Raw genomic sequence first — 20,614 nt, 5'->3', positions numbered from 1 at the left:
CCTCCATTTGAAAACGCAAACTTGGAAACTGTTTTACTACGCCAAAACTTCTGCTGATCACACTTCAGACGACATCAGATCGAGTTTAAGCGACGGGGCTTAAGACACGCACATAGCCAGCATCAACATGCGATGGGTCGCACTTCAGAAGATTCGATCTCGGGTTAGAGCGTCTGGAGGTTAAAGATTTCAAGCTGATGAATTAGCTTAGAGGGGTGACATTGGAAACGTTTATTGGGGGCGATCAGAACCGGAGCGAGCTTCACCGATTGCAACGAATGGCTCATACGAAAAAGAAGTTCTTAATTGAGAGTATCTTTCGTTCTCTGTCTTTTTAGTACTATGTTTGGCTTCAATTTTAAATTTGTTTGCTTGATTTTTCAATTTCGTATCAATTTGGAAGGATAATATTCAGTTTAATGAAAATCATGTTGGTTTGTGTACCTGATCTTGTTTGGATTTATTTTTTTGGATAGATGATGATTATATCTGTTATTGCCTATCATGTGTTTGATGAAATGTTTCAATGAGTAAAAATAGTCTTCAACACTAACTCGCTGTAAAATTTGTTTCTCTTGGGTTTAGTTTTCTCTATTGCTTGTAGGGTTTAGTTTTGAACACTCACTAGCTGTTAGATATATTGCCCTTGGGTTTAGTCATCTACATTGGTTGTAGGGTTTAGCTTTGAACACTTACTATGTCTTAATGATGTTGCCCTTTGATATAGTCTTCTGGAATTGAATGTTAACCCAGAGTGGATGCAGACAATTTGATGTACATCCAGAAAAAGGGAAAAATGAGTCTTCAAGTTGTAGCCACGGAGAGAAGGGACGCCATAGCCGAGCTTGCAAGAGCGAACACTCCAAGAAGCGTTCTTCCCCATACCTCTCATATCTTCATCGATAAAGAGATTATCATTCTTCTTTCTTCGATTCGGTCGTCGATAATTGCATCACATCTTCTCCACCACCACTAAGAATGCCATCGTTGTTAGTTTTAACCCGAGTTAAAATAAACTCCGTTTTCGTAAATCTAGTTCCGACGAAATCTTTCAGTTGTTTATGTTTTTAACAAAGCAGAATAGAAGACACAGAGATGTCGTCGTGATCACTGTTCGGCTTAGGAGAACACTTTCTCTCCTCTGACGTCATGCCCAAAATCCCTTCAACCACAACTCAAACTCTCGTCCACCAGTCAGGGGTAAAAGAGTCAGAAATAGTGATGTTTGTGTGTACTGTGGTGCCTTTCTCTATAGTAATGCCTAATTCCGAATCTCTCTCCTAAAAAGTGCCTATTTTTATAAATCTCCCTTTCGTATAATTTAATACCCAGCTCCTATTATAGTATGAAATCATGGCCAAAATATTGTTCAATTAAATCAATTTGATTTATGCATTTGGATGTTGCGTTTCTTATCCAAAATCAATTGCATTTGCATCAAAATAATGAATGTAAAAAAATATACTCAGTTTGGATGTAAAATTTGTACCTTAACATAATAAAAGACCAAACTATCTTTACAAAACTCATAAATTAAAACACCAAAACTACTAATTATTCTGAATAAAAAAATTTCATATTTTATGTAAATTCATTATTTTACGTGAAAATAGAAAACTCATGAGTTTGTGCCGTAATTGGAGATTTGCATAATACCATAAAAACTGCAAAATCTCTTTTTCGCATCAAATCAAAAGTACAGAATCCTGTTTTGGTACCCAAACAGAGAAGTCCCCTATTTATACCAAAACAATAGCCACGCCAACTTTTGTATCAACATCATCATTCACATATCAGCTAAAATTTATATAACCATAGTTTACAAAAAAAAAAATTTTAACATGAATCATCCACAAACAAGCAACATATAATAACCTCAGAGAATTTCACAAACTTTCAGCCGATTTCTTCTAGTAATGTACATTAATCAAATATCTGCATGCCCAAATTTATCAAACAAATATTGACATTAAAGAGAAAAAGAAAAGAAAAGAAGAAGATGATTTTAAGAAGATTCAAGAGAAGACATTAAAGGCTTGAGCAGTTCTAGCAACCTTAATGAAAACATCTTCCAGAGTTGTGTCTGCTAGACCCCAAGCAAACACCTTGAAATTGCTCTTCGCCTTCTCTACCGCCTGAAACACTTCCGAGATCCGAACTTCGTCTTTTGGGATCTCAAATTTCTGTGTCCCTGCTATGTGATATATCTTCTTGGCATTTGGAGAAACATCTCGAACCAACACCTCCACATCTTTCTCATGTTCTGATGTTGTTGTCATCGTCAACACATAAAATCCACCATACCTTCCCTTAAGCTCTTTTGGGTTCCCTATGCATTGTAACCTTCCATCAACAAAAATTCCCAGTCGGTCGCAGAGAAACTCTGCTTCTTCCATTGAATGAGTAGTGAGGATTATCGCAGTGTTTTTTTTTGCGTGCTTGATGACAGTCCACAGGTTCTTTCTCGAGGATGGATCAAGTCCTGTGCTTGGCTCATCCATATAAACCACCTTCAAATATATAATGAGGACGAGTTTTTTAGGCTTGAAAGAGCCTAACTCTCTAGGTGTCCTTTTTTTAAAGGCCATGGGTTAAAGCAACAATATTCTCAGACATTAATGGTATACCTTAGGATTCCCGATAAGTGAAATGGCTACGCTGAGCCGCCTTTTCATACCCCCACTATATTTCCCAGCAGGTTTGTCCGCAATTCCTCCGTGGAGAAGGTTGGCACTCTTAAGAGACTCTTCCACAGCCTAATGCAAGGTAAGTAACGATGAGAAATAGAATGAGCAACCATGAAAGTGACATTATTTTGATAACTTTTGAAGTAATATATTGAATGGAAGTGAAATTGATAACATACTTGGTTGAGATCAGAGCCTTTGAGATTCTTAAGTCTCCCGTAAAACAGCAGATGTTCCCTTCCTGTCAGTGTTTCCCATAGCAAGCTAGTGGTATAAAAAAAACAGAGAATGAGAATAATAAACAACTAAATGGTCTTTTGTATAATTAAACAAAACAAAATGTTTCTAAGAACTTGATTACTCGTGTTGCGGGCATACACCCATGCTAGTGTAGACTTTGTCCATATCCTTGCATATATCAAAACCTTGAACAAAAGCTGCTCCAGATGTTGGTTTCACAAGCCCAGTCATCTGACCAGAAAAAAATACGACACAACTTGTATTATTCAAGGGGTGTTTTTCAATCATAACCTAAGCTCAATTGAAAGCACAATTTTTTATGGACTGACAATATTGATGAAAGTAGTCTTGCCAGCACCATTGGGCCCTAACATGCCAAAGCACTCTCCTGAAGGCACAGTGAGAGATAACCCTCGAACTGCCTTTTTTGGCGGGTTCCCATCCCTACCAGGATACACCTTCCTTAGCTTATCACATACAATTGCATGGCTTGTGCTTGACTCAAGCATCATTTGCTCAACTTTTTCACTCTGATTAGAACAAAATATGTATACATATAATTCAAAACAGCTGAAAAAAAAAACACACAAAGAACATGGAATAAGATCATGTAAAAATACTTTTGCAATACCTCCTGAATGACATCTAGTTTCTCCATTTCTACAGAAACTGCTGAGACCTGTTTTTGCAAGCTAGGCTTTTGTAGAGAAGGATATTTCTTGAAAGGGTTATTGTTTTTCAAGAAAAACAAAGGGTTGTTCCCCGATGAAGATATCTTATCGATATAGTATGCTGCAATGAGTGCAACAAACCACTCAACGATAATGATGTAGGAAACTTCATCCATTTCACTATCACTAAAATATTTCCACTTCATCTCATCTTTCCCATTCAAGCTTCCTTGATAAGCATTCTGGGCGAACTCATACAACCCGCGGTATAAGGAGAAGCCGGGATACAACTCCATGACAAAAATCCAGCTTCCTGGGGAAAAGTAAACATTATATATTAGCATTGGAGCCAGTTTCGAGAATAAATTACGAGGATACTGTTTCTTCAAGGTCATCTTGATAACTTACTAGGAAACGATGAACCTTCCAACATAAACCGGAAGAGGAACCCGCCCAAGAGCCCAGATCCAAACACGTATAGGTAAGCAACAACTAAAATTGGGACATAAAACAGAAAGTGTTTCTTTTAGTTAACAACATCATGTTAACCTTGAGTACATTTAGTTAACGTGTGACTTAAGTTAGTACCTGATGCTGTCTCGACCTTTGAAAATGCTGAGGAAACTAGAAAGGCTATGGAGATTTGCAGATTTATGAAGAGAAAATAGAAACCGAACTGGAAGCTATAGTCATTAAACAGGAAGAACTTTAGTCCTGCAAGGAAATATAGCTGCTATAATAACCCCAGAGAAGGTAACTTGTTCTATAAGTAATAGCAATGATTCAGTACCTATTGCTGACCCAAATATCATCAAGCATATAATGTATAACGTGGATAGGGCGAGAAAATAGACGTAGGAAATCACCCAATAAGGGCCATCTCCTAGGCCATGCATTTTCATTATAATTCTTAGATGTTGCTGCTTCTCATACACCAATGAGTTTAATATCACCTGCATATAAATGCATGTAATCATGAATGGCCTGCGTCTAATGCTTGATAGGCTTTTGAGAATGCAATTTGCCAACTATATGTCAAATAAACTTACAGGTAGCAGAAGAAGAATAACCCATGTGAAGAATAATGGACCAATTAGAGATGCAATGTCTATACGAAGTTTAGTTTCTTGCTTAGGCATTTCTTTAACAAACTCAAATAACATCTTTGTCCCAGGGCCTTGCAAATACTGAAGATAAGCATTTGACACCTGCAGTTATGCAGAGTTTGAGAATTTCTACATTCTTGAAACTAGTCCTATATCGAATTTTCGTACTACACTTAGTTCCTTACCAAATTGACTAAGCGGGGAACTCGGACCAACTTATAACGCTGATTTCCTTCTTCACCTTTGTACGTTGCATTGTACCATATATTCACATTGAAGTTAGTCCTATCAGTGTCCAAGAGATCGTATGCTAAGGCAAAAGAGAAAAGAAAAACAGAGCATAAACATTCAGAAGTCTCATGTGAATACTAAAGATAAAAGACAGAGAATTCAAATTACAACCTGCAACAATCTCACTTATTTTCCCATCAGAATTCCCTTCCTTATAACCTTTGAAAATCTCATGATTGACCTCTACGGAGCTGTTTCTCCAAAGATTCAATCCTTGAACACATCTCATCTCTGGTTTCAACAAAAAGATTACATAAATCCACTACAAGAGTATTTCTCTAGATGATAACTTTTATTACTAAAGACAATATATAAGTTGAACCAAATGTTGGTTAACAAACTTGAGATAAGCCTAGAAAAGAATGTGATCAGAGACTTTATACCTTTCGTAAAATTGAGAGGTGATTGTCCGAGAGAGAATGAAAAGTTCGAGTTTGGAGGGCACCGAGATTGGATGGTGTAAATGCTAAGATTTGAAACAATCCCTGAATCAAGATAATTGGTTGCACTTGCCTTTAATGTTGTAGCCTGAAACATGCATGAGCTCAAAGTAAAAAAAAAAAGCAAAGACATTCAGATTCATAAACAGAATTTTCAACAAATAAACCAGAAAAGAACTTACCAAGACATTATTAGCTAAACTAAACAAGAGGTCAGAGGAGGTCATTGTAAAAGATCTCCTTAGAAGATTTCTAGATAAAGCTGGAGAAAGCATGAAGTACATTAGTGCCAATGAAAACAATGTAAAATAAGCCTAAAGAAGAAAAGAAGGACACATTCACAAGCTAGCCTACTTTCTCCAAGAGATTGATTATTCCCAGTGAAAAGTATAGTTACAGGACAAGAATTTTTTCGTCTGCACGATTCGTCAGTGAAACTGGAATCAACAGCACGAGCGTGAGAACGCGGAATTAGAATCAAAGGAGGCCATGGTTGTGGTTTTGGGATAGCACAAAAGACTCCTTGATCCCGAGTCGAGTATTCTAAACCACAAATCATTTCGCATTTTCCGTCTCCGAGTTTGTCAATGCATTGACAACCACATTGGTTATCTACAGAGTTATTGACTTGTGAATCGAATAGACCTTGAACAAAAACAAGAACTATGCAGAGGTAGAAAGGGATAATAATAAGTCGAACATTGCTCCATATGTTCCGTTTCTACAAAACCACCAAAGAACAAGCGAAAACATCGGTTTGATGTAGAAATTTTGAAAACAGAGTACCAAGATTGATCAGATATACTACTAGTAGACGCATGTATATGGAAATCAATAGATGTTGACATTTGAAACAGATTATGTACTTTGAAAGTATGGTTATGTAATTATGAATTAACTATGGGAAACGAAAAATTAACACCAAACCTGATAAGTTAAATTTTTTCTAAGTATAGCATTGGCACGCGTCAAGAAGCTGGCTGGACCAGAATCCGCCATTGATGAAGCTTGGTAGCTTCTCTTAATTTTATTTCAGTCTTCTATTCTAACCAGCACCAAAAGCTTTCATTGCGAATGTTATTATATTGTTTTGGTCTTTCATCGGACTTATAAGCCATTTAGCATTATATCCTACCTAAGACTGCATTTTTATTGCGAAATTGCACTAGATTATAAGAGACAATACGATGATTAATTAGGAAAATAATAATGAAAATTTTTAAAATGTAGTGATTATATAAATTTATTATAATAATGTTTCATTTTTCTTACAATAAGAATTTTTAGTATACAAATAGTTTGTTAAATTTGAACATTTTTAGTAAAATAGAATATAAAATTATATATGTGAAAATAAATAAACATTGGACTTCAATATAAATTCAAAAGGAACTGCGAATGAGTGATCCTCACGATCTTTCGATTTGCCAACAAGCGGGTTTAAATTATCTTTTTGATATTTACAAATAAAAGATATCATTACTAATATATTATAGCTAGGTATTACGTGAGGGTACCATTGGTATAATTCAAAAAATCTACCAAATCCTAGTTAACATAACAAAAACAAACTTTACCAAATCCGTCCTAAGTTCCTAATCGGCTAATCCTATGCAGTGTCGGTCCGAGCATTTGTGAGGCCCTACACGAAAAATAAAATGAGGCCCAATATATTTATAAGTTTTAGGGTTAAAAATTTTTTTTGATCTATTTTTAGTAAATTATACAAAATAATGATATTTTGAATATTATTACATTTAAATTTAATTGTTTGGGCCCTATTTTATTTATTTTTTTCGAAAAGGCTTTAGTTTCTACCAAATATTTTCATTTTATGGGCTTAATTCTTTTTTTTTTTTTTCTAAAATTGGGCCTTTTTTCCAAAAAAAAAAGAAAAACCTTAAAAAAAAAAAAAAAAAAAGTGGTGCCCCAAGCGGTGGCTTGGGTGGCATGTCCTCCGGGCCGGCACTGATCCTATGGCTATGTGAGGGTAACTTGAACAACAAGTAACGCATGGTCCGACAAAAATAATATAAAAATATATGATATAGTTGGAATTCCCTTTTTAGTAGACGACTAACGCGGGGTTTTGGGTTTACTAATTTTTATGATATAGTTTTAGCTTAATACCATCAACTTGTTGAAGACTCAAAGTGTTCTTTGAATAAATTGACATTGTCTATTTTTCCCAAACAAAAGAAGAAAATTTATAACTATATTTTATAAATGAGCGAGTTTTATTTTGTCCACAAAAAAAAAAATGTCTTCATTTTTATATTTTTTCTTTTTTGATAAAGATTTTTTTTCTGCTAAATGATTTTTTTTTTTTGTTACGAAACTGACATAGAAGAAACTACAACATAAATAAATAAAGATATATATATATATATATAACATATTTTAAATAGTACACAGAAAAGTACACATTAAAAAATAGATCTCTTGTTGACAAAATATATCAACACATTCTTTGACCTTCAAATTAAATGATTCGGAAGTTTGAACATGGCTAGCTTGTTGGACTGTTCCAAGGATTATTCATTATTATATCAATCAATGTCACACTTTCATTATTTTTCTCGGCGAAATTTACTAAGCCAAATTTTAAATTAGTGTTGAATATCAACAATTACTGCATCTATCTAAGATATTTCTACAATATATATTTTTAATTTTGATATGTTAAAATATAATAATTTTTTAAAATATCTGATAGTTTAATAGAATTTCTAATTGCTAACAGTCAAAGCATAAAAGTCATACTTTTCCTGGTAGAAAGTAAATATATAATTCTTCTCTTTTTTCCAATTTGATAATACATTATTCTTTTTCTTACTTATAAATAATTTGCAACTATTAATTTATTATTACACTGTTTTGTCCTGAAGTTACGTTTTTTCAAAGTAGTTTCGCAGGTAGGCCTGAGCGTTCGGATATTTGGATCGGGTTTTTCGGGGTCGGGTTTTTTGGGTTGGGGTTTTCCAGGTTTAGAAAACTAAGACCCGTTCGGATATTTTAAAACTTTGGTTTCGGATCGGGTTCGGGTCGGGTATTTCGGGTTCGGATTCGGATTTATCCGTAGTATCCAAATATTAGAAATTTTGTATCCGATTCTATGCAAAGTATTGAAAAATACTCAAAAAAATCTATAAAACTCAAGTATCTATCTAGCCCAAAGTAGCTAAAAGCCTAAAACACCTGAAAATATCTTAACATCCGAATAATTTAGGTAGTTAAGTTATTACAAATATAAATATTACTAATATATTATAACTATGTACTTATATTTTAGGTATGTTTGGGTACTTGTTCGGCTTCAGATTCGGGTCGGGTTTGGGTTTGGATTTTTGGGTTGTGAATTTTAGAATCCGTTCGGATATTTTAAAACTTCGGGTTCGGATCGGATTTTTTGGGTCGGGTTCGGGTATTATGTCCCGGCTTATTCGCAGGCAAACATGAGTGGCAAATTCGTAATTACCTGACAACTCCAGGGTCATAAATATAAACAAAATCTTACGACTCCCTTAAATCGTCCCCTCCAATCAAAAATTCAGATCACAGTAAGATTCCCAAAAATTCGAAAAAACGTCTCAGGCCATGACATTGCAGAGAGGTTTGCCTCTTCTCTTGCAACAGTACACGGCGTTGTTCAAGAAAAACCTTCTTCTTTCATGGCGAAGCAAACGAGCCACGTTTCTTCAGCTCTTCGCTTCTTTCTTCTTCATCCTCCTCATCTTCTGTATCCAAGAAGCTATGGAGAAGAGCTTTGCGTCTTCCACGGCTCTTAAAACTGTTACGGATCCGACGGCGTTGATTTCGCCGCCGATTCCGCCTTGCGAAGATAAGTTCTTCGTGAATCTTCCGTGCTATGACTTTGTTTGGAGCGGAAATCGTAGCCCCAAGGTGACTCAGATTGTTAATGCGATTATGAAGAATAATCCTGGAAGACCAATTCCTACCGAGAAGGTATTGTAATCTTGAAATTGTGTAATTAAGCATTCTTCAGGAGAAATTAGAGTAGTTTTTGATTGTTATGTTAATGAAATTTTAGTGATGTCATAGATATAGAGAACCAAATTGTTAGGTTACAGTTTTGAGAATTAAAGTGGAAGTTAAATATGCAAATTGTAATTTTGTTTGTTTGTTTGTCTGTTAAGGTACGATCATTCGTGGATCCTGAAGCGGTAGATACGTGGCTTATGGCGAACCCGTTGCTAGTTCCAGGAGCTTTGCACTTTGTGGAAAGAAATGCTACAGTAATTAGTTATGGTATTCAAACTAATTCAACACCAGAGATGAATAGAGGAAGATTTGAAGATCCCACTTTCAAGTTTCAGATACCGCTTCAAATTGCGGCTGAGCGTGAAATCGCGAGGTCTTTAATAGGAGGTAATGCATATCTTGATGAATCTTTGTGTTTATGATATCAAGTGTTTATTTTTTGACATTGGGAAGTTGTTATTTTGTTTTGCAGATCCAAACTTTAACTGGGTTGTTGGGTTTAAGGAGTTTCCGCACCCAACTATCGAAGCTATTGTTGCGTTGGACACTATAGGACCGACTTTTTTCCTTGCTGTTGCGATGTTTGGTTTTGTTCTTCAGATTAGTTCTCTGATCACTGAGAAAGAGCTCAAACTTCGCCAGGTATAACGTTGTTTCTATGTAGGCTGTTACCAATGTATATATAGTACATTGATCCTTTGTTTTGCAACAGGCAATGACGATGATGGGTGTTTTTGACACTGCTTATTGGTTGTCATGGCTTACCTGGGAAGGAATTCTTACTGCCATATCAGCGCTTTTGACAGTTCTCTTTGGAATGATGTTCCAATTCGACTTCTTCTTGAAGAACAGTTTCCCTGTTGTCTTCCTACTTTTCATGCTTTTCCAGTTTAATCTGGTAAAACTCTCTTTCTAAAACTATTTTTTTTTACCTCTTTTGGCACATCAGTCAAATTATTATCTTCATTGTTTGTGCTGCTAGATTGGACTAGCATTCATGCTATCAGCTTTTATCAGCAAATCATCGTCAGCAACAACTGTCGGCTTCTTTGTGTTTCTGGTTGGGTTTGTAACACAGGTGCCGCTCTCATGCAAAAAAATAGATGGTATTTGTTTCTTAGAATTATGAACTGTTACTAATCATAAATATAACTGCAGCTTGCAACATCAACTGGGTTTCCCTATGCCAAGAAGTATTCTCGCAGGATCAGGTCGCTTTGGTCACTGTTCCCACCCAATACCTTTTCTCAGGGTCTAAAGTTGCTTGCTGATGCAACTTCAACTCCTCAAGATCCTGGTATTAGTTGGAGTAAGAGAGCAGAATGCGGACCCAACGATGACATTGATTGTGTGATTACAATTGTACGTAACACTCTAAACAAGTTCCATCTAATAACTTTGTTGAATCTTTCTCTGATCATTACTTGGTTTTGGCAGAATGATATCTACTTGTGGCTTCTTGGGACATTCTTTTTGTGGTTTGTTTTGGCTCTTTACTTCGACAATATTACTCCAAATGCGTCTGGTGTAAGGAAATCTATCTTTTACTTTCTAAAACCTGGTTACTGGACCGGTAAAGGTGGAAACCGAGTAGAAGGTACTTTCTCCTCAGTCTTGTTTCTGTATTCATTAGTAATTTTTGTGTCAAAAATGTGATCCTAATTAAACGTTTCTACTCTGAACAGAAGGTGGAATTTGTAGTTGTACTGGTTCAGTCCCACCTGTGGATCACATTACCCCAGATGACGAAGATGTCCTTGAAGAGGAAACTTTAGTTAAACAACATTCAGTGGATGGTTTAGTTGATCCCAACATTGCAGTTCAAATACGTGGTCTTGCAAAGACTTATCCTGGGACGACGAATTTTGGATGCTGCAAATGCAAGAAAACTCCCCCTTTTCATGCTCTGAAGGTATTTCTTTGAAGAAAACATAAGTGAAAAACTGACCCTTTTACGTTTGTTGATTGCAATTTAACATGAAAGAGTCTGTTTTTACCAAAGATGTTCAAGAAATGACAATCTTACCATAGATCTATCTATAGCTAGGACTTGGATGAAAGTTTACTGATTATTTCTCCATGTGGTTTCGTCTGCGATACGTGTTTCATTTATTCAGGGGTTGTGGATGAATATTGCCAAAGATCAGTTATTCTGTCTTCTTGGACCCAATGGCGCAGGAAAAACAACTACTATCAATTGTTTGACAGGCTTATTTCCAGTTACTGGTGGTGATGGTAAGACGAAGGTTGCACTTATTCTTGTTTCTGTTTCATAGAAGCTAGTGTCTTAAGCATTTTCACCATACTAAAATCTCTCTGATTGGCTTTAATAGCACTAATATATGGAAATTCTATAAGAAGCTCTGTTGGTATGTCCAACATCCGTAAAATGATTGGAGTTTGTCCTCAGGTGGGCCATTTTTTTGTTGCTATCTTCTTCTGACATTTGCCTTAGTTACAGACATTTGTTATGCTTTAAATGATTTATGACATTCCCATTCCACAGTTTGATATTCTTTGGGATTCTTTGTCTGGTGAAGAACACCTCAAACTCTTTGCTAGCATCAAAGGGCTGCCACCTTCATCGATCAACTCGGTATGTCACCAAATGGTAGAAATGAGTCGGTTGGTTTCTTTAACAGTTTCCGCTAATAATAGATGCTTAAAATGTATTTTCAAATTCAAATCAAGATTACTTTTCCTCTTTTGTTTTTAAAATGTGTTTTTGCCGTCATACAGATGGTGGAGAAGTCACTTGCGGAGGTAAAACTGACAGAAGCAGGGAAAATCAGGGCAGGAAGTTACAGTGGAGGAATGAAACGCCGACTCAGTGTTGCAGTTTCACTCATTGGTGATCCAAAGCTGGTCTTCCTGGACGAACCGGTTTGTTACTTTCTATATTCTATTGATGTTTATTTATCTCAGTTCCGCTTCCTTTACACATGCGTGCTTGTCTTACATGGGTTGCAGACTACTGGCATGGACCCGATCACGAGGAGACATGTGTGGGATATTATACAGGAAACCAAGAAAGGCCGCGCCATTATACTAACGACACATTCGATGGAAGAAGCTGATATCTTAAGTGATCGAATAGGGATAGTGGCTAAGGGTAGGCTCCGCTGCATTGGAACATCGATCAGGTTGAAATCCCGCTTTGGCACAGGTTTCATTGCTAACATTAGCTTCGTCGAAAGCAACAACCAAGAAAACAATGGCAATAACCACAATGGGGAAAATGGTGCTGTCGATTCACGCGAGCCAGTGAAGAAATTGTTTAAAGATGTGAGTCTGCTTTAGCACCCGGTTACTGTTTCCATTTTCAAATGCTGTTAGATTAATCCAACACCCTCTGAACTGTGATATTTTTCTTGCAGCATCTCAAAGTCAAACCAATAGAAGAAAACAAGGCCTTCATGACCTTTGTTATACCACACGACAAAGAGAATCTTTTGACAGTAAGCATTTACACAACTTATCATATATAGAGTTTAACTGATTTCACAACTTCTCTGTTTTTTTTTTTTTTTTTGTAACAACGAAACAGGGCTTTTTCGCTGAGCTGCAAGACAGAGAAGAAGAATTTGGAATTTCAGATATCCAGCTTGGTCTCGCAACTCTTGAAGAAGTCTTTTTGAACATAGCAAGAAAAGCTGAACTCGAAAGCGCTGCAGTTGATGGAACAATGGTCACTCTCGATCTAACATCTGGTTCATCAGTCGAGGTAAATAACTTACATCTCATGCATTCATATCTATAGATAGAGACTTATATAACTCCCGAGCTGATCCGATCCAATCCAATCTACAGATACCGGTGGGGGCAAGATTTATTGGGATACCGGGAACAGAATCTGCAGAGAATCCACGAGGAATCATGGTGGAAGTGTATTGGCAACAAGACGAGTCAGGTTCATTGTGCATCTCAGGACACTCCACGGAGATGCCAGTTCCTGAAAATATTCCCGTGACAGATCCGGTGGCACCAGGACATGGCGGAGTAAACTTGTTGGGAAGGAGAGGCCGAAGACAAGTTCAGGGAATTGTGATTGATCCTGAGTTTGCCAGCTTTGTTAGAAGCGGTTCCACATCTTCCAGACGCTTTTCGTTGTGAAATGAAATATAATGCGCCCGCGCAGACACAAACACACTGTTCTTAACTTACTGGACTAAGCTCTACAGGTTTTTCTGATTCGTTGTTGTAGTTTTATACGAAAAAATCACAGGCGTGTTTATTTAAATTTGTGTTTTACGTAATTATGATGTAAATTAGAAGGAAGTTTGTGATTAAAAACAAATATTTAACACTGCTATGTTCATTTCACAGTATGATTAAAGATCATAAATGAGTAAGGTCCAGTTCCACAAGGCTGGGAAGTAACTCTATCCACTTAAGGTTATATGTTTCAGCAGCATTGACTTGTCAGCAAGATTGTGAATTATTGTCTTTTGATTTACAGAAACATATTTACATACAACACTAAGAAAGCAAAATTCTGTTAATCAACATAGAGCTAACAAACGACTTCTCTATATATGCATACAGCCACGCTGCGACTGTAAATTTATTGGTCTTGATTCTTCCGGTCCCTGAAACATTTTTAAAGAACCAACATTGTGGAAGTTGTGTATGATAAAAAAAAGAATTAACGTTTTGAAAATGTGTCTACGATACAATGTACCTTTTGTCCGAAAGATTTGATGATTTGAACCAATAACCTATCTCCGGCTATAGTCCTCAGTCGTTGAATCAACTCAAACCGTAAGATTCTACTTTCCTGTGAGTGGCAAAGGAACCAACAATGAGAATATAATGTTGTGATGAGGATGAAAAACAGAGAGCCAAGAAAGTGGACTTACTTGATATTCTTTATAGTGTTTCTGAATGAGACGGATTTGCGACGGGTTTAGAAACTTCGATATCGATTTGATCAGTATTGGAAACAAAATCCAAGGCGATTTCGGGTTCTCTGCATAGAAAAAAAAAACATACCAAATCAGCAAGTGAACAACTTGTGAATTAAAGAAGAGAGGAACTAACATTTTTGTGTGCTTACTACTTCTCAAGATGGATGGAGTTTTGATGCAAACAACAAACTCAGGCAAAACATGAGTGTTCATGTGTGTGCTCCAAATCATATACTTCTTCGGAGATATTAAACTGTCTACACCTGAATCAAACTCTGGAGAACTCGGATACGATTGTGCGGTCGAGCCCATAACCTCTGATTTTCCCATAATAATTCTTGAAAACAACAAGAATCTAGTCCCGTCTTCGTTACAAGATGATGAAGGATCTATCATACTATACAAAAAAAAAAAAATGATTAATGATGAGACTCATTGAAGATTATGAAACGCAAAATGAAAAAAAAAATGTAATAAGTGTTTTGTTGTTGTTTACCATTGAAGAGAAGCATTGTCTGGTGAGAGACATAAGCCATTGTTGTTCCTAAACTGGCTAAATCCATACATTAGAATCGCTTTTAACTCTTCCTTCTCCACACCGCAACAACCGTATTTCACTCTCGCTGCTTCACCAGCAGCAGCTTTGTTTCCACCGCATTCGCAGTAACTTCCGCTTTTCTTTGCCACAGACTCAGTGTATATCTGAAAGGCTTTGAGCTTAGCTTGTCCTAATGGTGTTTTAAATCCGTTCTTGAGAATTGATACAATCTGAAATTGATTGCCTAAGTGAGAAGTTAGCTTAGATTGGCAATGACCATAGATTAGCTTGTAAGCTTTATCGTCTTTAGGCAACTCCATTAGCCCGAGCTCGTTAGCTATTGAAGAATGTTGCTGATCACAGTCAGAGACCTCTTCATTGCTTCTGCTTTCAGATGAATTTGTTGATCCTTGTTGTTCTTCGTAGTGGTTTAGCTCTGTCGCCGGGAAATGAAGACGGTTTATCGGTGTTTCTTCGCTTTTTGTGTAATCCATTGCTGAGAAACAAAAGGAAACACAGAATCAGACTCAAAATCAAGAACTCGTTAAAAAGAAACCAAGAATTCAGAATCAAAACCTTTTTGAAGACTTTAGATGAATGATGATTTATAGCTTTAGTGTAGTTTTTGAGATGAGAGAGCACAAATGTTTGAATTTAAATTGCAGAGAGACTAATCATATATATATGAATAGTTCAAAAATACAGTTAAGGAAAAGTTTTTTCTTACTGTGTTCTTATTTGTTTAAGTCTTCCTGTTTTGGGTTTTGTTGTCTGTTTTCGCTTTTTTTATTCTTTCTATTTAATTATTTTTAGTGTCTTGTCTTTTCCTTTTGCCGTGAAGGAGAAGTATCCACATTCACACGAATACATTAATCCCACCCTTTTTTTTTATTGTCACGATTACCTTAATCCCCACTTAATTAACAAAACTATGAACTTGTAAATATCATACATAATCGAATTTGCAATAAATACATTAATGAACAGTATCTTGAAAATTTTAGCCTTTTTATTCAAGCAAAACTTCTAATCTTGTGGACAAAAGTATTATTATTATTAACCCATTGTATGGTAGGTATGACTTTTGAAACCGCTTACTCCGATGTAATCAAGATGTTAGAAAATTCCGAGGATTGACATGCTTTCCCACATCAGCTTGTGGAGTTTCTTGTCATTAACATACAATTTATTATTTTTAGTTACATTTTATCTCACATTTTTTTTTTCAAACCGCTGAGAATTTCAGGCTTTTAAACCATAATCTGTTTCGATAATATTCAAAAAAAAAATGTCAGTTTAAAGAATGTCACTCTATCTCAAAAAAAAAATTTGAATTCAGAACACAAAAAATATCTACTCCTTTGTACCACCAGTACATTTTGGGACCGATTGGTAACGACTGTTAATTCTCGCTGTAAAGACTTTGACTGTAAAAACTTTTGCTGTAGAAACTTTGGCTGTAAAGACTTTGACTGTATAAATTTAATAACCGATTGGTAAAACCTATGACTTTAGAAATTACGATTTTAAATAACCACCAAATATATGGGAAAATGGATCTTAAAAGAACAAGAGAAAAGATTTAAATGTAAATCTACTGAATTTTTCAAAAATTAATTTATTTGTGAAAGTTATAAGGATTTACATATATATGAGAAAAAAAAAAAAAAAACTATAAGCTTTTAGGTTATTTATTTCTAAAGCCTTATTTACGTGACTTAAAAAGAAACTGAAAGCAAAGAGTAAAAATAAAAAAGAGACTTTGAAGGCTTTAAAATTTATTGAAACCAAAAAAGCTTGATTGGTAAAAATAAACTTTTAAAAATTTTAAAAACTTTTTAAAGTCTTAAAAGTATCATCCAATCACCCCTTTTATCTCACGTTCTTTAAATATTATTTATAGTTAGGATTCGAGATGTACACTTTCTTTAATAAGTAAGTTCTCGTGCTTTGGACACGTATCTTGATAAAATATTTTAAGTTGACAAAAAGAGGAAGATAAAAACCTCTAATTAATTCTTGAATAAGATGATTAATTATTTTAGGTATGTAGTCTACCAGTTAATTTTCATTCAACCCATCAATGTATTTAGTTATTACTCTCTTCGTTTAAAATACTTGTCGTTTTAGCTTTTTAGTGTATTTTTGTAAAAGAATTCCAAATATAATCTCAATTAAACTAATACAATATACTCTCTTCGTTTCATAATATAAATCGTTTTAGGTAAAAACACGCCGATTAAGAAGATCTACTTTTAAAAAGTTCAACCAATCATAAAATACACTGCATAATATAAATAATCATAAAATATTAAAGTAATATATAATTTGCATCGAAACTCGAAAACGACTTATATTGTGAAACAAATTTTTTTTTCAAAACGCCTTATATTATGAAACGGAAGGAGTATAAAAATTTAAAAACTGAATATTTAAATTTTAATATTAATCTTACGTTTTGAAATAACTTAAGGGTCACCAAAGAAAAGAAGAAGGTGACGATTCAATTTACCATGATCTCTACTAGAGTGATATATGGGCCGGTTATTACTGATTAACTCTGGTTAACTACATCTTGGTTTAATGTAAATACTATATAAGTTTATTTCATCATTAGTTTACACTTAAGCTTTGTAACAACATTTTATCATAATAAAGTTTGTTAAGTTTCTGTTAAGCTCTTCTTCGATCCTGAGATTTCGATGATCGGAATCCAATATGGTATCAGAGCCTAATCGTCTTCTTCCGCAATCATATGTTCGCGGGAGATGAGCTTTCCAGTTTGTTCTTGGCTTCATTTGTTCTTTGATTTCTTCTTTGTTCGAGATTTGCGATTTCTTCATTTTGTTCACCGGAATTTTAATTTTCCATTCTGTTTCTTTTAATCTCTCTTTTGATGACCTCTAGTGCTGACGATTCTTGTTTTCTTTACTCAATCGTCACACTTTTCTTTGTAATTTATTGTTTTTAAACTGAGAATGGGATCTTATGTTAAATGGTGCCGATCAACCACGTTACCCAGCGGATCAATATGATAATCCCTATTATCTACACAGTGCAGATCACACAGGTCTTGTTCATGTTTCTGATCATTTCTTGAATTCTTCTGATTTTCCGTCTTGGCGTTTTTCTGTTTTGATGGTATTGAATGTTCGTAATAAATTAGGATTCATCAATGGTATGATTGTTCTGATTGATCATCGAGATTATGGTGCTTGGTCACGTTGCAATGACATTGTTTCAACATGGTTGTTGATAAAAAGATTGGTCAGAGTTTACTCTTTATAACAACTGCAGAAAGAATTTGGAACAATTTGTTAACTCGTTTTAAACAAGATGATGCTCCAAGGATATTTGATATTGAACATAAATTATATAAGATTGAACAAGGAGCTATGGATGTATTTACTTCCTATACAACTTTACTTAATTTGTGGGAAGAGCACAATAACTATGTAGAGCTTCATGTGTGTACATGTGGTCGTTGTGAATGTGATGCAGCTGTTAAATGGGAGAAAATACAACAGAGAGGTAGGGTGACTAAGTTTCTTATGGGGTTGAATGAAAGTTATGATTAAACTAGGTGTCATATCCTGATGTTAAAACCCATACCTACTATAGAGGAAGCATTCAACGTTGTGACTCAGGAGAGAGACACAAGAGTGTTAAGCCACCTACTAGAGTTGATAATGTTGCTTTCCAAAGCACTACTTCTATGATGAATGATGAAGAGAGTGCATATATTGTTGCTTATAACACTGTAAGACCATCACAAAAGCCGGTATGTTCTCACTGTGGGAAAGTAGGACATACAGTTCAAAAGTGTTTCAAGATTCTTGGATATCCACCAGGTTATAAAGCAGGGACTATAGGATATACTTACAAATGTAATACTCCTTTACAGCCTCGGATGCAGATGATGCAAATTCAGCCTAAAATGCAACTGCAGTCTCATATGCAAATGATGCCTTATGCTAATTCTATGCAAAAAAGCTAAGGCAGTGGCTCATGTGCATACTGAGAATGGTACTTATCCATCAGAAGGATATATGAAAGTTCTTGTACTGATGAATGGTTCTTATGGTACTTTGGACTAAGGAACCAAAGTACTTGTGGTAATAGACAAAATCTCCAAGAGTTTAGTCCGCAACAAATTGAACAAATGGTTCACAATTTGCTGCGGACTAAACTCTTGGAGCCTGTAACTTCTGATGGACTAAGGAACCAAAGTACTTGTGGTAATAGACAAAATCTCCAAGAGTTTAGTCCGCAATAAATTGAACAAATGGTTTCACAATTTCAAGCTCAAGTTCAAGTTTCAGAGCCTGTAACTTCTACGAGCACACCTAGTCCTACGGCTACTATCTCAGAACATGGTTTAATGGCTCATACATCAACTTATGGTATTGAATTTCTATTTTCTTCTACTAGTCTTAAGTTTGAAAACAATAATCTCACTTTTCAAAATCACATTCTTTCTTCTTTTCAAAAAATTTTGCCACGTGATGCTTGGATTATAGATAGTAGAGCTTCTAGTCATGTATGTTCAAATCTAGCCATGTTTAGAGAATTAAAACCAGTTTTGGTGTTACTGTCACTCTTCCAAATGGTACTAGCGTATCCATTACACATACAAGCACTGTTTGCATTACCAAGACACTCATTTTACATAATGTTTTTCATGTACCGGCTTTCAAATTCAATCTGATTAGTGTGAGTTCTTTGGTCAAAACATTATCTTGTTCTGCTCATTTTTATGTTGATTGTTATTTGATTCATGAACATTCTCAGGGCTTGATGATTGGGAGGGGTAGAATATATCACAACTTATACATTCTTGAGACAGAGAATACTTCCCTCTCTCCATCAACACTTGCTGCTTGTTCTTTCTCTGGATCTGTTATAGATGGAAAGCTTTGGCATCAAATATTAGGGCATCCATCGTCTATTTTTTTACATAAACTTGTTAGTGTCATTCCTTTTCTTAAGTCTTTTAGTTCAGAAAATTCTACATGTTCTATATGTCCTTTAGCAAAACAGAAGAGATTAGCATATATTTCTCATAACAATTTAGCTCCAAAACTATTTGATCTTGTTCATTTGGATATATGGGATCCTTTTAGTGCTGAATCTGTTGAAGGTTTTAGATACTTTCTTACTTTGGTAGATGATTGTACAAGAACCACCTGGATTTATATGTTAAGAAATAAAAAGGATGTTTCAACTGTCTTTCCTGTTTTTGTTAAACTTGTTTCAACTCAGTTAAATGCAAAAATAAAAGTTATTAGATCTGATAATGCACCTGAGCTTGCTTTCAATGAATTAGTTAAAGAACAAGGCAAGATGCATTATTTTTCTTGTGCTTATACTCTTCAACAAAACTCAGTTGTTGAGAGGAAGCATCATCATCTTTTAAATGTTGCTAGCTTTTTCAGTCTAATGTGCTTCTTCAGTATTGGAGTGATTGTGTGTTTACAACCGTTTTCTTAATCAATCGTTTACCATCACCATTGCTTAACAATAAGTCGTCTTATGAGCTTTTACTTGACAAATTACCTGATTACTTGCTTTTAAAGAATTTTGTTTTTTTGTGTTATGTTACAAGTTTCAACTACTCAAAATGAAAGAACCAAATTTTCTCCTAGAGCAAGATCATGTGTTTTTCTAGGGTACCCTGCAGGTTTTAAAGGCTATAAATTGTTAGATTTAGAAATTCATTTTGTAAAATTAGA

At 35.2% G+C, this 20,614-nt stretch overlaps 3 protein-coding genes across 4 annotated transcripts; 1 reads left to right on the top strand and 2 right to left on the bottom strand.

Moving 5' to 3' along the window:
- Positions 1-1,844: 1,844 nt before the first annotated feature.
- Positions 1,845-6,458, bottom strand: LOC9313642 (ABC transporter A family member 3). Its single transcript, XM_002875815.2, has 16 exons — positions 6,363-6,458; positions 5,790-6,156; positions 5,618-5,697; positions 5,379-5,523; positions 5,107-5,226; positions 4,890-5,014; positions 4,648-4,806; positions 4,389-4,551; positions 4,187-4,312; positions 4,007-4,090; positions 3,559-3,911; positions 3,257-3,457; positions 3,049-3,158; positions 2,867-2,951; positions 2,628-2,756; positions 1,845-2,510 (listed from the first exon to the last, which is right to left on the bottom strand). Exons 1-16 carry the CDS (start codon positions 6,432-6,434, stop codon positions 2,016-2,018), a joined length of 2,814 nt encoding a protein of 937 aa, XP_002875861.1. The 5' UTR covers positions 6,435-6,458; the 3' UTR covers positions 1,845-2,015.
- Positions 6,459-8,963: 2,505 nt separating this feature from the next.
- Positions 8,964-13,760, top strand: LOC9311929 (ABC transporter A family member 2). The gene is made up of 16 exons (XM_002877527.2): positions 8,964-9,401; positions 9,593-9,824; positions 9,910-10,079; positions 10,150-10,335; positions 10,420-10,515; positions 10,596-10,799; positions 10,875-11,034; positions 11,123-11,349; positions 11,555-11,672; positions 11,771-11,847; positions 11,944-12,033; positions 12,177-12,320; positions 12,408-12,722; positions 12,815-12,895; positions 12,985-13,161; positions 13,248-13,760. The coding sequence occupies exons 1-16, from the start codon at positions 9,033-9,035 to the stop codon at positions 13,548-13,550; spliced, it is 2,949 nt and encodes a 982-aa protein (XP_002877573.1). The 5' UTR covers positions 8,964-9,032; the 3' UTR covers positions 13,551-13,760.
- LOC9313641 (probable inactive poly [ADP-ribose] polymerase SRO4) lies at positions 13,735-15,549 on the bottom strand. 2 transcript variants are annotated; one of them, XM_021025503.1, is made up of 7 exons: positions 15,459-15,549; positions 15,338-15,378; positions 14,841-15,307; positions 14,494-14,741; positions 14,297-14,406; positions 14,119-14,214; positions 13,735-14,026 (listed from the first exon to the last, which is right to left on the bottom strand). In XM_021025503.1, exons 2-7 carry the CDS (start codon positions 15,374-15,376, stop codon positions 13,967-13,969), a joined length of 1,020 nt encoding a protein of 339 aa, XP_020881162.1. In that variant the 5' UTR covers positions 15,377-15,378; positions 15,459-15,549; the 3' UTR covers positions 13,735-13,966. The 2 variants fall into 2 exon arrangements, with proteins under 2 accessions (XP_020881162.1, XP_002875860.2); XM_002875814.2 differs by having other exon boundaries at positions 14,841-15,378.
- Between the last annotated feature and the right edge of the window lie 5,065 nt (positions 15,550-20,614).

This window comes from Arabidopsis lyrata, assembly GCF_000004255.2.
Source record: "Arabidopsis lyrata subsp. lyrata unplaced genomic scaffold ARALYscaffold_5, whole genome shotgun sequence".
Taxonomy (NCBI): Eukaryota; Viridiplantae; Streptophyta; class Magnoliopsida; order Brassicales; family Brassicaceae; genus Arabidopsis; species Arabidopsis lyrata.
Note: the sequence above shows the minus strand (reverse complement) of the source record. Positions and strands in the feature narration are given on the sequence as shown.

What these genes read in the sequence shown, in the direction of transcription:
- LOC9313642 (XM_002875815.2), bottom strand. Translation starts at nt 6,434, where the DNA reads ATGGCGGATTCTGGTCCAGCCAGCTTCTTGACGCGTGCCAATGCTATA. An exon ending in GGAAGGTTCATCGTTTCCTA is followed by an intron (nt 3,912 to 4,006) that starts GTAAGTTATCAA and finishes ACTTTTCCCCAG; the next exon opens with GAAGCTGGATTTTTGTCATG. An exon ending in AAGGCTCTGATCTCAACCAA is followed by an intron (nt 2,757 to 2,866) that starts GTATGTTATCAA and finishes ACCTTGCATTAG; the next exon opens with GCTGTGGAAGAGTCTCTTAA.
- LOC9311929 (XM_002877527.2), top strand. Translation starts at nt 9,033, where the DNA reads ATGACATTGCAGAGAGGTTTGCCTCTTCTCTTGCAACAGTACACGGCG. An exon ending in TGCTTTTCCAGTTTAATCTG is followed by an intron (nt 10,336 to 10,419) that starts GTAAAACTCTCT and finishes TTGTGCTGCTAG; the next exon opens with ATTGGACTAGCATTCATGCT. An exon ending in TGATTGGAGTTTGTCCTCAG is followed by an intron (nt 11,848 to 11,943) that starts GTGGGCCATTTT and finishes CCCATTCCACAG; the next exon opens with TTTGATATTCTTTGGGATTC.
- LOC9313641 (XM_002875814.2), bottom strand. Translation starts at nt 15,376, where the DNA reads ATGGATTACACAAAAAGCGAAGAAACACCGATAAACCGTCTTCATTTC. An exon ending in TCCATCCATCTTGAGAAGTA is followed by an intron (nt 14,407 to 14,493) that starts GTAAGCACACAA and finishes TTTTCTATGCAG; the next exon opens with AGAACCCGAAATCGCCTTGG. An exon ending in AACACTATAAAGAATATCAA is followed by an intron (nt 14,215 to 14,296) that starts GTAAGTCCACTT and finishes TGCCACTCACAG; the next exon opens with GAAAGTAGAATCTTACGGTT.